Below are 15,783 nucleotides of genomic sequence, written 5' to 3'. Positions count from 1 at the left end.
ACTGGGGGAGATCAGGGCCCCGACGCCCTTGGGAGGAGGCATGTGGCAGCCCAGGGGCTGCTGAGTGGCTCACCAGGGATGCAGGGCCACCAGTCTCAGCCCAGCCCCTTGTCTCCTTCTAGAACCAGCCCTGTCTCCTCTGGTCAATTTTAACTTAATTACACTCAGATCGGTTCCATAGCATAGACCTTTTTTAGGCATTAGTGACTGGAAGAGTTTTATTCTATTACTTCACATTTTCCAAACCCACTGCACACAGATGGAATCTCTTGTAATCCTATAAGGCCAAACACAGAAGAGGAAGAGGGCCAAGGAGGTTGGGCCCAGGACTTGTTTTAGTGCAGATAGAATGGTCTTATTTCTTTTGACATCCTGATAAATCTTTCTGCCCTGAATTTGGGAGATTTCAACACTGAGGAACACTCATACTCCATTCATTCAACACATGCTGCTTGCCATCTGCTGTGAGCCAAACCTGGGCCCTGCATGTCACCCCCTCTGCCATGCTCTACCTCTTTCCGTTCTGCCACCAGTCTGTGGAATTGATTTCGGTGTCCCTGTTTCATCAGCGACGAAACCAGCTCCAGCAGAGGTTAACTTGCCTGGGGTCACCTGGGAATTACATGGCTGGGCTGGGATTCAGAGCAGGGTCTTCTGGCTCTCAAGGCCTTTGCTCCATCCATTTCATCAAAGAACCCCTCAAACATAATGTTTTACTCTGTTGAGGCTTTAATTTTTAATGTTATATGTCTCTCAATACAAAAGGTTCTTTAGGGAATTGTCAAAACCTAAGAAGTGTACAAACAATTTATGAATCAGGGTCTTAGAAATGTTCTAATCAAATAAATGTAGGGCAGATGTATTGAGTTCTTGCTTTGGTTCCTGCGTGCATGACATCAGCAAAGTGAGAGAGAAATAGTAATAGATTTTGTTAATAATTTAAGATCCCAACGAGAGCGTGGTGTGGGGGAAAGAAGAGGGTGTTTGGAGCTCTTGCTGAGTCTGACAGCAATGGGACCCTTGGGAGGGGAAGGGAGATAAACTTTACTGAGTACTTGTTCTGTGCTATGTGCTCTGCATGTCTTAATATCATTTAATCATCATGTTGAGCTTCATAGATAAATACGGTGTCATACCCATTTTAAGATGTGAAAATTGAGGGGCGCCTGGGTGGCTCAGTCGCTGAGTGTCTGCCTTTGGCTCAGGTCATGATCCCAGGGTCCTGGGATCGAGCCCCGCATCGGGCTCTCTGCTCGGCGGGAAGCCTGCTTCTCCCTCTCCCACTCCCCCTGCTTGTGTTCCTGCTCTCGCTGTCTCTGTCTCTGTCAAATAAATAAATAAAATCTTTTAAAAATAAATAAATAAATAAAATCTTAAAAAAAAAAAAGATGTGAAAATTGAGATTCTGAGAAGATGGTGTCCCAGAAGATCATGCAGCTGGTGTGTGGAGGCCAGGATAGGGCTGAGTCTGTCTAATTATAAATAAGATTATAGACTCTTAATTAAATGTGTACATGTAATTAAAATGTGTGCACGCACACACACACATACACGTATATAAGTTTGCTGTTTATTAAAGAATTCGGGAAAAAACCAGAAGGAGCAACTATCAGCCAGAAACTGGGCAACAACCATGCCCCAGTCCTTGATTGCCAGGTTTATGAATTCTCTTTTCTATCTGATTATAACCCATACCTTTCCAGGACTGGTTTTGGGATCCACAGAGGAAAGAGGCTCTTGTTCTCGCAATTAAACTTGGAAAGGGCAGTGATACACATTTGCAAAAACAATTGAAGCATATGTTCTAAAGGGGAGAAGTCCGTGTAACTGAGGCAGGTCGAATACACATTTTCAGAATGGGAAGAACCATGGTGAACAGGTAAATCCTACGTCTCAAAGAGGTTCACACATACTTTTGAAAAGAAATAGGGTCAAGGTATTCCTTCAAGAGGACGAATCCTGAGCCCTTCCTCTTTGCTAAACGGAGGCGGTGAGAGTGGAGCGAGATAACAGGAGGCGTGCGGAGGCTCTTGCTGAATGGCAGCACTAGTTAGCAGCCTTGTCATGACTATTACTTGTGGTCTGCACTGAAGGGTCAGGGATGGTCGTGTTTCCCGTGTGGGTGACCAGGAGGAGAAGGTGCATTTGCAGAAGGGAGGCAGCCGGAGGAGGAGCCGTGTGCATAGCCCTGGGTTGGGGGCCGGGGGCTCTCAGGTCCAGGCCGTCGGCTCTTGTATCCCGAGCTGTCCATTGCCTCCAGCCAGGCTTCACACAGTGCCCGCCTGTCTGTGGCTTATAGTTGGGTCCCGAGAAGCATTCGAAGGGTATAGCACTTTGGGCACAGCTGCTCAGCCAACAGGTTTTGTCTCTGGCCACTCCCACTGCCCTCCCTGACTTCCTAGTGGACCCCCGCTCCAGCTGGTGGGCAGCTGATTCTCACTAACAATCTTATTAAAGTTCCAGATGTGTGGCAAAAAAACGTTAATAATAGCGAGGCCTGATATGAATTAAAAGGAGGGCTTGTAACTCAGAGGTAGAGAACTTTAATCTGCCTCTTCCATTCTTTGCCAGGGCTCCCAAGCCACAGGCTGAGCATGCTGGGCATTGGGTAATGGGTTTTCCCTGGTTCTCTTATGCACCCCAAGTCATCCTGGTAGAGTGCTCCTATTAGCTCCCTTGGGTAGGAACCAGCCTCACTGATAGGTAAAATTTAGGTAATTTGATGATTCAGATTGTAACATTAAACCTGCTAGAAAAGATGTTAAAGACAACCTCTCCTTCTGCTCCCCTGTTGGTTGTACAAGATAGAGATGGGGCCGACTTCGGGAAGCCATGTGAGGTAGCTCCAGAAGCTTCTCTGACTGCAGTGGGCTCGGGCCAGGATGTTCTCTGATTCCAGGAATAGAGGAATGGCCAATGAACTCTGAGATCCTTTAGCCATATTTTAACTTTAAGTTCACCTGGGTGGATAAATCCAGCTAGCTAACACATGCCTTCTCTCAGTTTGCTTTCAGAAGGGAATTCTGGTTCCAGGGGAGCTGGCAGACAGGCAGTTTGCTGTTAAGGATATTTTGGAACAGAAGTCCTGAGAAATGTGGCTGGGGTTATGGAGAAAAGTATCCCACTTCCCATCCTCACCTCAGGGATGAGGTGGCCCGGGGCCACACATCCATCTACAGATCCAGCCCTTCTCTCCAGAGGAGAACCCTCCCCCACCCTGGTGAAGAAAAGGATGGCCAGGGCTTCAGCCCTTTTCCCTGTCCGTGTCCGTATTCCAATTAGATGCCGCTGGTGTGTTTTGCATCCCGATTAGGAAGAATCACTGTTGAAACTGACTCTGTGCTTCCTAGGAACTTGCCAGCTGTGGATGGAGTAAGAAGGAGAAACATAGTCTCGCCCCCAACGTTGTGGCCTTTACCCGGAGGTTTAACCAGGTAAGCGGTGTGCCTGAGCAGGTAGCAATCTTGTCCCCTGTCGGCTGGGTACCCTGCCACGGTTCAATCCCAGGCACCTGGCCCAGGTCCAAACCTCTCTCCCTGAACCACCCCGCCCATCAGTCCTTTGGCCTGCACAGTCCTTTTTCACAGCAGGTGGAACTGAACACATCTTTCCTGAGTTTAAATCACTTCATTGGCTTCCAGTTTCACCCAAGCTAAGGCTGGAGCCCCTTAATTGCCCTGCAAGGTCCTGCACAGTGGGTCTGGTTTCTCTCCACCCCTCTCGCCCCATCTCTTGTCCCTTCCCCTATTCCATGGGCTTTAGCCATCCTGGTCAGCCTTCCTTCTCTTCCCTGATATCTCTGTCCCGTCAGGCCCCCAGATGTGCTGTACCCTCAGCTCAGAATTCTTCCTCCCTGTTCAGCTCCCAGTCTGATCAGCCTGAATGTCACTTCTGTGGGGAGCTTTCCGTGAATCCCCAGCCTGTGTGAAGTCTTCGCTGTCATACATTCCCTCACTGCACCCCATGCTTCTGTCTCCATGTGGCCCTTTGCTCATCTGTGCTCACTCTCTAGAACTCTTTTGCCTTCACCTTCCATGCCAGTCTGTGGGCTCTGTCTTGTTCACCACTGCACCTCCTGCCACCTTGCATAATGTCAGGTGTATAATGGACCCTCAGTAAATGTATGTGGAATTAATGAATGCATGAGATGCTCAGAAAACACTTGTTGAATTGAATTTCTTTGAGTGCCTGATGGCCAGGCCACTAGCCCCATACATACTACTGCACACTGACGTGTTCCAACCAGAACCTTTGCTCCAGGTTTGAAGATTTGCACCCCCACCTAAGGGAAGGATGATGGGGGCTTGGGCCAACTAAGGGCAGTGGACTTCTGGCTTCTTAGCCCATCTGCCAGAATGTGATCTTTGCTAGTAAGCTACCCTGTAAGACCCCCTTTGGGTGGGCCAAACCCCCAAATGGTGCTATTGACAGCTTATCTTTATTCTTGTTTTTCTGGTTTCAAATGAGGATAGTGGATTAGGGATTGTGTAGGGTGCATGACTGGACCTCGGGGTGATGGGCCTGCGTTCCTTTTGGGCCATCCCTGAAGCTGGTCCTCCCTGCTCAGAAATGCCAGGCCCTATGCATCACCACTGCCCAGCCCTCCCCAGGCTTCCCCAGCCTCGGCTAGCACCCAAGGATGAGGAGAGCCTCAGAGAGGCACCAGCTTTTCGTCTGAGGATCAAGACTGGAGTTAGCATTATTGTTGTTATAATGGAACTAAGAAAGATCTAGATATATCCGGAGTAGGGGCTGTATATACTTGTTTGTTTTGAAAAGAGAAGTTCCGAAGCCTTTTTCTTTTTTCTTTCTTTTCAAAAATCTCCCTTTTCAACCAAGCTTAGGCTTTAAAAAATAAGACAGATGTACACACGCTATCAGAGGATTCATAGTTTCCTTCGCAAAACTATTTGACTGGGAGCCAGCTCAGTCCCACCTCTGACCATCCACAGAGCTCCTGGAGGAGGGCTGCTGGGCTCTCTGATGTAATCTGCCTTGCACGCGGAGGCCAGGTCAGCTTGGCAAAGGGTGGTGCAGCTTGTTCTGCGAATGATTGCATTGTGTCCAGATCAGACCAAATGGATGAAGTGAGCCAGAACTGAAGTCGCGTTTTCCCAAACAGAGAGCTTTGAGAAATGGTCTTACTGCCAGCCTGTCAGCTACTCAGAGTGAGCGGCTTCTGGACACAGCCCTCGTAGCTCTATTTTGAAAAACTGGCCACTAGCCAGCCCTGGTCAGCCACTGGGGCTGCTTTCTCTGAGATGAACTGATTGGCATCCCTTCCTGGCAGACTTTTTTATGTGAGAGCAAGGTTCCCCATCAGACTCTGGATAAGGAAAGCAGGTCAGTTACCTTTCTGAACCTCAGTTTCCTTATCTGTAAACGGGAATAATAATATGACTCATCTTGCAGAGTTGGTGTGGAGATTCAGTGAAATGGTATATGAAGAACTCTTAGTGCAGTGTCTGGCATGTAGTAAACATCCAACGTTTTGGGGGAAAATAAGAGGGAACATGAAGATCAGCTGATTGGAAAGAGGTTGCTAGCAGATTTGAAGCTTCTTGTGGCCAAACCAGAAACCCAGTGGCCAGTGTCCTGGTCAGACTTGGTGGGCTTGCCTGCTCCTCTGTGGGATCTGAGTCCCTTGGGATTTGTTCATATTGCTCATAGAGGGATAGAAGGAGCCAGCCAAGTTCACTGAGTGTGTGTTATGGGCCAGGCTTATATCTCAGCACCAAGGAGTTCACCGTAGAACACAGAAGTGCTCAGCCTTTTTTGGATCATGTGTTCTTTTGAGAATTTAACTATATATACACATATATGAACCTCTCCCAATGGAAGAAGAATAATTTCTTTGACAAAATGGTACTGGAACAATTGGAACATTTCGTTATGTATGTAAAAAAATGGACGTAGACACAGACAATAGGTCTTTCTTAAAAATTAACTCAGAATGGATCATAAACCTAAATGTAGAAGACAAAACTGTAAAACTTTTAGGAGAAAACGTGGAAGAAAATCTACATGATCTTTGGTGATGAGTTATTAGATGTAACACCAAAAGCACAATCTGTGAAAGAAAAAACTGATAAGTTGGACTTCATTAAAATTAGAAATTTCTACTCCGCAAAAGATGCTGGTAAGAAAATTAAAAGATGAAGCACAGCCTGGGGAAATATTTGCAAAACACATATCTGATATAAGAATTGTATCCAAAATAGACTCTTAAAACTCACCAGTAAGAAAATAGCTCAATTAAAAAATGGGCAAAATACCTGGATACCTCACCGAGGAAGCACAAATAGCAATAAAGCTGAAAAGATGCTCAACATCATTTGTCACTGGGGAAATGCAAAACACTATGCACCTGTTAGAATGGCTAAAATAAAACAAACAATGATGGTACCAGTTTCAACTATCTGGAGCAACATAAATTCTCATTCATTGCTGGTGGGAATGCAAAATGGTACAGTCCAGCAGTTGCACTCCTAGATATTTGTCCAGCTTCTTTGAAATCTTGTGTCTATACATAAACAACACATGTGCACATGCTCACGTTTATAGCAGCTTTATTCAGCATTGTCAGATACTGAAAGTAACTAAGATGTCCTTCAACAGGTAAATGGATAGACAAACTGGTAAATCCATACAATGGAAGAGTATTCATCAATAAAAAAAAAAAGAAAAAGCCCTCAAACCATATCAAGACATGGATGAATCTTAAATGCTTATTACTAAGTGAAAGAAACCAGTCTGAAAAAGTGACATATATATGATTACCTCCACCTTCCCCCATCCTTCTCCCACCCCTGGCTTTTTAAAAACATTCTGGGGAATGTAAAAACAGTTTTGAAAAAGGTGAAACTATAGAGATGATAAACAGATCCATCAGTGGTTGCCAGAGGTTTGAGAAGGGGAGAGTGTTAAGTAGGTGAAGCACAGAGGATTTCTTAGGGTGGTAAAACTATTCTGTATGATGCTGTATGATACACAGTGTCATTGGATACATGACACTATGCATTTGTGAAAACCCATAGAACTTGACAGCACCAAGAGCAAACTTTAGTATATGCAAATTTTAAAAATGTATTGCGGAAATAAAGGAATCCTAGAGCGGAACGCAGAACATAACCAAAAAATCCAAACGAATTATAAATGTGTGAAACAACGTCACTGAGGTAGGTGAGGGGAAAAGGTGCTGACCTGAGTAACTTTGGAAATGAATGGAACCCGTAAGACTAAAGACAAAAGGAACTGTATATATGCTCTGTACTCTAGTTGATCTAGTTGCTTCCCTGGGGGATTGGGTAACAATTCTGAAGCCATTATACATGAATACTGGAATTGAACAATTAAGGAAAAGGATGGCAGATGATAGGACCCAGGTTTTTCACTGTTGGAGTGGAAAGTTACGAGCAAGGGTAGAAGGCTAAGACATCGATATGAACTCATACTTATTTTGATACAGATACATACAGATGGTTACATATAGAAATATTTATAGATATGTATATGCACATGGGTTAGTTCACACACACACACACACACACACACACATACACGCATACATTACCTTGCTACCAGCCAAGACGACATAGAAACAGTGATTGCCCAGTAGTAATAAGCACACCTGGCACCCAGATCTTGGTTTCTAATACCATTCTCTAATCAAAGGAACCAAGGCTCCTTGGAGAAATGGCTGGTTTAATACTGGGGCAGTAGCGTCTTGATGAGCCTGTAGTGGTACCAGAAAATAAGGAAGTGCTTCAACCAACCAACCAACCAAAACAATGCTAGGGGTAGGTCAAAGGAACACAAGAGCCAACTGAAAGAGCTTTCAGTGGCCAAAGAGCAATTTAAGCAACAAAATAAATAACATCGTGTTGGGTTATAACCCAAAGTGTAAAATAAATATCCATGAGTCCTTTCTGATATAAATAAATGATTGCAAAAATAAATGGGGAAGAATAGACAAACTTCCTATGTAATAATTCCAACAGCTCACTTCCTTCCATAGCGACTTCTTTCCAAAGTCTGAGGTGATACCATTATATATGTAACCAGTTTCCTATTGATGGGCATTTTTTCCCCTATTCTTTTTCCTTAAAAACAGTACTTTGGTGAATCCTTGTAGATGAGTTCCTCCAAATTTCTGTTTTCATAAGATAAAAATTCTAGGGAGAATGTAAGTTTAACATCTTGAAAGGTATATTTAAGTTGTTCTTCCAAATGGTCCTATGAATTTATACCCCCCGCAAGTAGTGTATAAGAGTACCCAATTTCTCTACATTCTTGGTACAGTATATGGCCCACAAAGGGTTAATGTATTTTCTTTACTACACAAAGAACTTTTACTTACCAATAGGAAGGGGACAGATGTCCCATTAGAAAGATGGGTAAGGGTCTGGGGAGGTAATTCACAAGGCAGATAGTACAAGTGGCCCATAAATATTTGTAACAAAAAACTGAAAAAAAGTACAAAAAAGATGTTAATTGAATAGTTCAGAAAGAAATGCAAAATAGAAACAATGAGACATTATTTTGTCCATTAGGTTAGTTAAAAAAAGAATTGTAATAACTGATACTTGCCAGTGCGTGAAGACATGGATCAATTCAAACTTGTTGATGGATAAACAAATAGACCTTTTGGAGGCCAACTTTTTAATATATACTTTTGAAAAAACGGTACACATGCTTTTATTCATTCCACCTTACTGGAATTTATCCTAAGACCTTAATTAAAAATGAATAAATATGTATGTATAAAGGCGCTCACCACAGCATTGTTTAGTACAACAAAATGATTAGAAATAAGCTATCCAGCGATAGGAGGTCACTCAATGATGGTACATCCCTAAGATGGAATATTTGGCAGCTGCTAAACATTATGTTGTAGAGGAATATTTAGTCACTTAAAAAATTCTTGTGATAATATGATGAATATATACCAATTTAGTTGAAAAAGACAGATACGTGTTCTGTGTATGGAAAGGAGAGTGGAAGGACAGAAACCACATGGCTGTCAGGGTGGTCTGTATGCGAGAATGAGGGTGCAAATGAGTTCTGCCTTTGGTGCCTCTCTCTGTGTCCCTTGTTTTCTGCATTAAGCTTCTCTTAAATTTTGTAGTTAGAAAAGAGAATAAAAAACGTTTGAAACTTTGCTGATTCTACCTGTGTAATGTCTTTCTTATCTGCCCCTTGTCTCCATCTCCTTCAGCATGGTCCTGGCTCAGGCCTCCTGCCTGTCACTTGGACCATTGCATCAGCTTCCTGATGGGTGTCCCTGCCCCTACAGAAGGCTCTGTCACTTCTCTGCTCGGAAACCCCTGGACGTCTCCCCATGTGGAATAGCACCTAAGGACCTTCTTGTCACCTTGGTGTTCCAGACCCCCCCATCTGGCATTCAGTGCCCTTCCCAGCTTTGACTCCCCCTCTACCCTGATTCCACAGGGCACCTGCAACTCCAGACCAGTCGGTTCGCTCAGCCCTCCCCAGTCGTAGTGTATATCTGCCATACCCCAATCCTATCTTTACCTGCTGGAAGTCTACCCATTTTTCAAGGTTTACCTCTTCCAGTGGGCCTTCCTCTGTCATTACCTCCCCCATGTTCCAGTCTGCTTCGGTTGAACCTCTTCCACGTCCAGGATTGCCATGTGATTTCTAGAGGATCCTGCCACCTTCTTTGGTCACCTCCGTATCAGGCAAGGGCTGATAGGGTCTGGACTCACAGTGCCCAGAGCCTGCACACACAAGAGGCTGCATGAAAGTCTGTTGAATTGAACTGACACGGAGTTGCCTCTGCACACTGTGTGCTGCAGCAGATCATTATCAACTCTGCCATGTTCCATAATTATGCCTTAAATATGTGTGATTTTTTGGCATGCAGGAATCTATTAAATTATAAACTATCACACTTGAGATTATATGGCATAAAAATGTGCATGTATTAAAATATAAGGTTTATGGGTGTATCATTTGGTGTCCAGAAAATCTTTCTTCCATAACTGGCTAGTAAACGATTGAGTCTGAACTTAATTTTAGGCAATGCCTTGGAAAAAATGATTCTATGGAAACCCAGGCATGTCCTGGAGGCAACCGCAGATAATTACGCGGAAAAAACTTTTTCTATAATATTCCTGCTTAACATAAGAAGCAAATTTTTGATTCTCGGTTACTCTTGTTTTCTCGTTGAAAAGTGACTACTTCAGGAAAGGGAAAAATTTTGGTTGCAGCAGTAGAGGTGCTTTGTTAACTCTGGAATATCCCTATTTCTCTTTATATTTTAGATGCCTTTGCCTCCCTTTCAACTCCACACATCCCTGTACTCTCCTCAGCTGTCTCTCTCTCTCTCTCTCTCTCTTTCTCTCTCTCTCTCTCTCTCTCTCTCTCTCTCTTTCCCTCCCTTGGCTGTGCTGTCATTCTCCCCTTGGGCATCTGTGTGTCACACAGCACTGTTGTTCCAGTAGCAAGACATAAACAAGAAAGAAACCACTTCCCAGACTTTCTAGGCATGGAGCCCCTTCTGTGTTGTACTGAGGTGTCATGTGAGTCAGCTATACCCTGGTAGATAACTTGCTTGTTCCCAAAAGGATTCAGGGGCTCCGGAATGTTGATTTCTGTGAGAGGTCAAGCATGGATAATGTTTTGTTTTTAAGCATGAATAGTGTTCTGAACCCAAAGTACCAACATGTCCTTTTGGCGTAAGTGGTCTCTAGAAAAACATGTCCCTTCACCTGCATTGCTTTATGGAACTTTGAAAGATATTTCATATTATATAATTTATTGGGTGAACCTCTCCTAGAAAATTAAATTTGTTACAATTGTGCAAATATTGGTGAATCCTACTTGAGGTCTGGCTGGGGGTGTAGATCTCATGGTGGTACTGCCAGTGAACATATCCGTTTGTCTGGCCATTTGTCTATCCGTCTATCCATGGTTTTCCCACAACTGGGGGCCCTCTGAGCAGGAATCTGTCTATTCATCTCAAAATTTCCTGCCACAGCTTCAGAGACATTCATATGTTGTGGAGGCCCAGTAACTCCCCTGGATAGGGGTACCTGTCTCTCTTGGCACCGCTGTTTGTGTTCCAGAGGAGGTGCCGAAGGAGGGGCCCGTTTGCAGGGCTGGGTGTCGTAAAGGAACCCTCAACCACCTGCAACCCCAGGCTGTGCTCTTCCAGCTTCCTGACCTCTGGGAAATCCCTGTCTATGGTGGGTGAGGGCAACATGGGTGGTCCAGTATTTAACCACTTCTCTGGTGTGTGTGTGTGTGTGTGTGTGTGTGTGTGTGTGTGTGTGTGTGTGTGTGTACCACTTCTCTGGTGTGTGTGTACCACTTCTCGGGTGTGTGTGTGTGTGTGTGTGTGTGTGTGTGTGTGTGTGTGTGTGTGTGTGTGTGTGTGTGTGTGTGTATTTGACTCTACAGGTCAGTTTTTGGGTTGTTCGAGAAATTCTAACAGCACAGACTTTAAAAATAAGGGCAGAAATCCTGAGCCATTTTGTGAAAATAGCCAAGGTAAGCTCTTTATTATTATTTTTTCCTCCCTCCCTCCCCCTTTTCTTCCCTCCCTCCCTCCCTTCCTTCCTTTTTGCAGAATGTGTTTCCTCAGTACTTTGAGAGCTACTTTGCTCTGGGCATGCTGGGCTGGGTTCAAACAGAAGGCTCTGACCTGACTTCTGTAGGCTGTAAGACTGGCCTAGGTGCCCACTCAGGCTCCCCGTCCCTGTGCACGCATGGTGGTATGGCCATCTACCCATTATTATGGCAGCCAACCATTCTCTTTAGCTGGCTGTTCAGACTCTCTGTGAGGCCATGGGGGCTCCCTCTAGGGTCCATTCATCCAGATTCAGATTCAGATTCAGCTTCAGATTCAGCCAGTACTGGGGCTTGATAGGCTACGAGCTATCATCCCATCCTGCAGTTTTGTCCGCAGTCAGCAGAGCTCACCCCACCTCCATCCTGAGCTTCAGGCTTAGGCCCAGTGACCCTGCTGGCCCCCACTCCTGCCTCCTGTCCCCCAATAGGTTCTGTCCTTGCCAGTTGTTGAGCACCAGGCTTGCGTCTGTATCCCCCTCCTCTTCCCTTATGTCAGGCAGCCCAGGTAGTGATGCCACGGGCTCTCCCGGACCGCTCTTATCACCCTGTCAGCTCCTCTCCTTACGCTGCTGCGACCACAGGGCTTGCCTGCATCTGGGCAGCGCACTGCTGTTCTGTCTGGGTCGCTGTGTGCTATGTGCACGTGTTGTGTTCCCAGCCAGATCCTAGGCCCACTAAGCTTTACTGATGCCCTTATGAGCTGGCATCATAGCAGCCACTCTACTGAAATGATCATGTTTGGAGTTCACATTGTTATTCTCCCACTTCTAGAGGAGGAAGGGGAGGTTTAGAGAAGTGAGTGTCCCTGCCCAGGACCTTACAGCGAGTGAGCTGGAGCATGTCTCTTGGCCTTCAGGAGAGCTGCTCCGCTGTCCCTCATGGGAAGGTTAAGGGCATCCATCCATAAGTATGTCAGGGGCAACAGACACTTGGACGTCATGTGCATTCTGAAGTGCTTGGGACCATGCTGGGGCTGGGCTTGACGATGCTTGTTACTCTCAGTGAGTTCGTGCTGGGCCATGAGAGAAAGCGGGATGGACTTCTAGCCCTCCTGTGCTTTCAGGAAACGAGTTTGCGGTGCTTGTCCAAAGAATCCAAAACGATCCCTCCCTAATCTCTGCCATCTTCCAACAGTGGCTCATCGTATTGGCACGGTGCACCAAGTGTGTTCTTGTGCGGGCCCCTCCTTCCTCTGGGCCTTGGTTTCCCGTCTACAAAATGAGAGGGGTGGATTAGGGGATCACCCAGAGGACCTTCAGCTCTAAAAGAAATTGTGTGACAGGCATAGCAATTCAGATACATAGGATGAAATTCAGTCCTCTCTGAGAATCTATTATTACACACAGGAAACAATTAGAGATTGTTACAAGATGTATGAAAGGAAGTATTAACTTGTGTGGTAAAGGAGAAATCTCTGAGTAGGAACAGAGCCGCGAGGACTAGGCATAAGGCCTTTTTATTTATTCATTCATTTCACTAGGCCCTACTGTGTGTTGTATGAGGCCCTAGGGATGTGACGGCAGATACAGCTTCACCTCTGCTGTCAGGGAACACGTGGTCCAGGGCGAGAGAGAAGCGGGTAAAAGCGACTAAAGTCCAGTGTGCTAAGGAAATGCACACACCGCTGTGGGAACACAGACAAGGTCCCCAAGCTCCCTAGATTTGGGAACAGGGTCAGGAAAGACATACTAGAGGAAGGGGCATCTGAGCTTGGTATACCCAAGACAAGTGAGGGGGCAGGCAGGAGAGAAGTCTTCCCAGTAAGGGATGAACAGCCCACAAGGCACAGAGCGCTCACCCTGGTGCTAGGCACTGGTCTGGCACTTTGCACGCACCATCCCATGTAGCATATGTGCCGTGGTTACCTTCCCTGTTGTAGGTATGAGCATGCAGGCTCAGGCACCTCGCTACAGGACACACGGGTATTGGGAGCTGGGATTGGAGCCATGGAGCCCGCTCGCTAGCCCAAACCTCACTGGCTCCCAAGAATGAGAAGTGGACCCCAGTCCCCGTTAGCAGGTTTCCCTCAGCACCAAACCTAGAACAGAGCGGTTACATCTTTCTGTACTTACTCTAGGCTGTGTCCCCTACTCTTGTCTTCCATGGTAGGGAACTTGTGTGAGACTGAATTGAATCCAAGTGGGGTCTGGTTCAAAGGAGCATATGGTCAACTGACCGAGAAGCCAGAGCTCTCTCTTCCTGGCGGAGGGGATCACACAGATTGGTGACATCTTCCCTCAGCCCCTCTCGTTCTGGGTGTAAGGTAGTCGCAGAAGACCCACGTGGATATTGTGGGCACAGCCAAGGCTTCAGTTTACAGAAGCCCGCTGGGACAGTTCTGATTCGTCTAAAAAAAGAACATAAAGGACATTATCCAACCTTATCCCGAGCCACGTTTCTATCCAGCAACCAGACTAGTCAGCTTATAAAATTTTGCAGGTGTTTTAGATGCAGACTCACCTTTTGACAATTTGAAAGAAAAAGAGCATATGGTTTCTATGAACTCCATAGAACTATATTTTCTACATGAGATATTTTTAAGTATAATTGAATTTCATAAATATGACAACATTTGGTAACACTTGAGCATGTTTTTGTTCAGTTGTTTATAGCAGCAAAATAATCTATTCCATATCTTTTTTTTTTCCAGAAACTTCTAGAACTCAACAACCTTCATTCTCTCATGTCTGTGGTATCAGCATTACAAAGTGCACCCATCTTCAGGCTGACAAAAACTTGGGCTGTAAGTTAATTCCTTTGATTTTGGCTCTCATTTCACTGGTGAAATTCTTCATTCCTCGAGCCCCCGAAGGCTTTCTCTATCTGCCCTTTGCCAGTCACAGAGGATTACTGTGGGTTCCCTGGGATCCTGTCTCCTTCAGGGACCTGAGCCTCATTTTGGGACGAGGAAGTTGTGAAGATGGCAACATGGTTGGGGCCAGAGCCCCCTCAAGTGGACCTTCCTGGACCCATAACGTCACATGTGGTGGCTGGGTCAGTGACATGACTTCTGCCCTCCACTTGGCTGGCATTCTTCTCTGACAGGCTCCGAACTGCCCTTGGGAAGGTCTCTGGGCTGATGGTTCGCAGCTGCCCTGGGTTCGCAGCTGCCCTATAGCTACAAGTCTCTCTGGAGAAACCTGTGGTCCTCATGTAGAGAGAAGTGGGGTTTTGTTTTGTTTTTATTCCTGAAGGCCATGGATAATTTCAGCTCAGAGGTGGAGTCTGATAGTTATATAATTGAGGCTGTAGGAAAGTTTTTCTGTTGTAAAAATACTTTAAAAATATCTCAGACCTCTTTATCCTCCTTAGCTTGGCACAGTGCCTGACATGGGGGAAGTAATTGCTATTTCCATAGCTCATTAGCATTCACCTCCTGGCCCGCCTGGTCCAGGGTCTCCCACGGCCACACAGCCCAAACCTTTCAAGACCTGTTTATGTCCCATGGAACTGAAGGAAACTATATGGAATTGTCAGCTGTGCTTCTGCAACTCATTTCCAAACTTCTTTCTGCCAGTCTGCGGGGCTGGGCTCAGTTTCATACTTGGCTAATTCAGGGACCTTTAAAACACTTAGAGATTATGTTGTAGGTGATCAGAAATGAGCCTTGTTTTTTTAAATTGCTATTTTCCGTAGACCCTTAGCCCTAGCAAAGTGGAGCGAGACGTCTTAGCCTAGAGTCAGAAACTGGGTTTGTGTTCAGCCGCTGTTCAGAGCATGACTTCTGTGGGACTTCTGTTTCCCTCTATCTACTCAGAGGTTGGCCTAGATGAGTGGTTTTGTGTCAGTGCTTCGTGGAGCCCCAAGGGTTCCGTGGAGCTGCCTTGATGGCCACCAGGGGATGGGGAAGAGGAGGAAGGTGCCAAGGAGACACCTTGGCACTGTTTCCACCAGAGCAGCTCTGTTTACATCGGTTTGATGTACTGGGCTCCTGGGTGGATTTCAGGTCAGCAGTGGCTTGGGAGGTCGAAAGCAAGTTTGGAAGTCACTGGTCTCTCCTGTTGTTGCCAGGCCTGTGAGTCCCTGAGTCCATCCTTTTTCAAAAGTTGCCTAGAGAGTCTTTTTCAAAGGAATTTTCCATTATTTAGATGCTGTTATTTTTTCCTGGGCTACTGGGAGCTATGTGCGGACTCAGAGAGATGAATTATGAATCTCGGCGTGCACAAACCTCACTGTCAGCAATGTGGT

General features: G+C 45.7%; 1 protein-coding gene across 7 annotated transcripts in view; it reads left to right on the top strand.

The window, feature by feature from the left end:
* Positions 1–15,783, top strand: part of RALGPS1 (Ral GEF with PH domain and SH3 binding motif 1) — a 227,364-nt gene that overhangs the window by 45,563 nt on the left and 166,018 nt on the right. For all 7 annotated transcript variants that reach the window (XR_003523545.2, XM_027614312.2, XM_027614311.2 and 4 more), the window contains exons 5-7: positions 3,351–3,434; positions 11,425–11,514; positions 14,246–14,338. Coding sequence is in view for 6 of the 7 variants with exons in the window: in XM_027614312.2 (XP_027470113.1) it covers positions 3,351–3,434; positions 11,425–11,514; positions 14,246–14,338 (267 nt within the window). In the remaining variant the exon portion in view is untranslated. The remainder of the gene's footprint in view (positions 1–3,350; positions 3,435–11,424; positions 11,515–14,245; positions 14,339–15,783) is intronic.

Source organism: Zalophus californianus, chromosome 13, assembly GCF_009762305.2.
Source record: "Zalophus californianus isolate mZalCal1 chromosome 13, mZalCal1.pri.v2, whole genome shotgun sequence".
NCBI lineage: Eukaryota > Metazoa > Chordata > Mammalia > Carnivora > Otariidae > Zalophus > Zalophus californianus.
The sequence above is the reverse complement of the archived record's forward strand: the minus strand, read 5'-3'. Positions and strand labels throughout refer to the sequence as shown.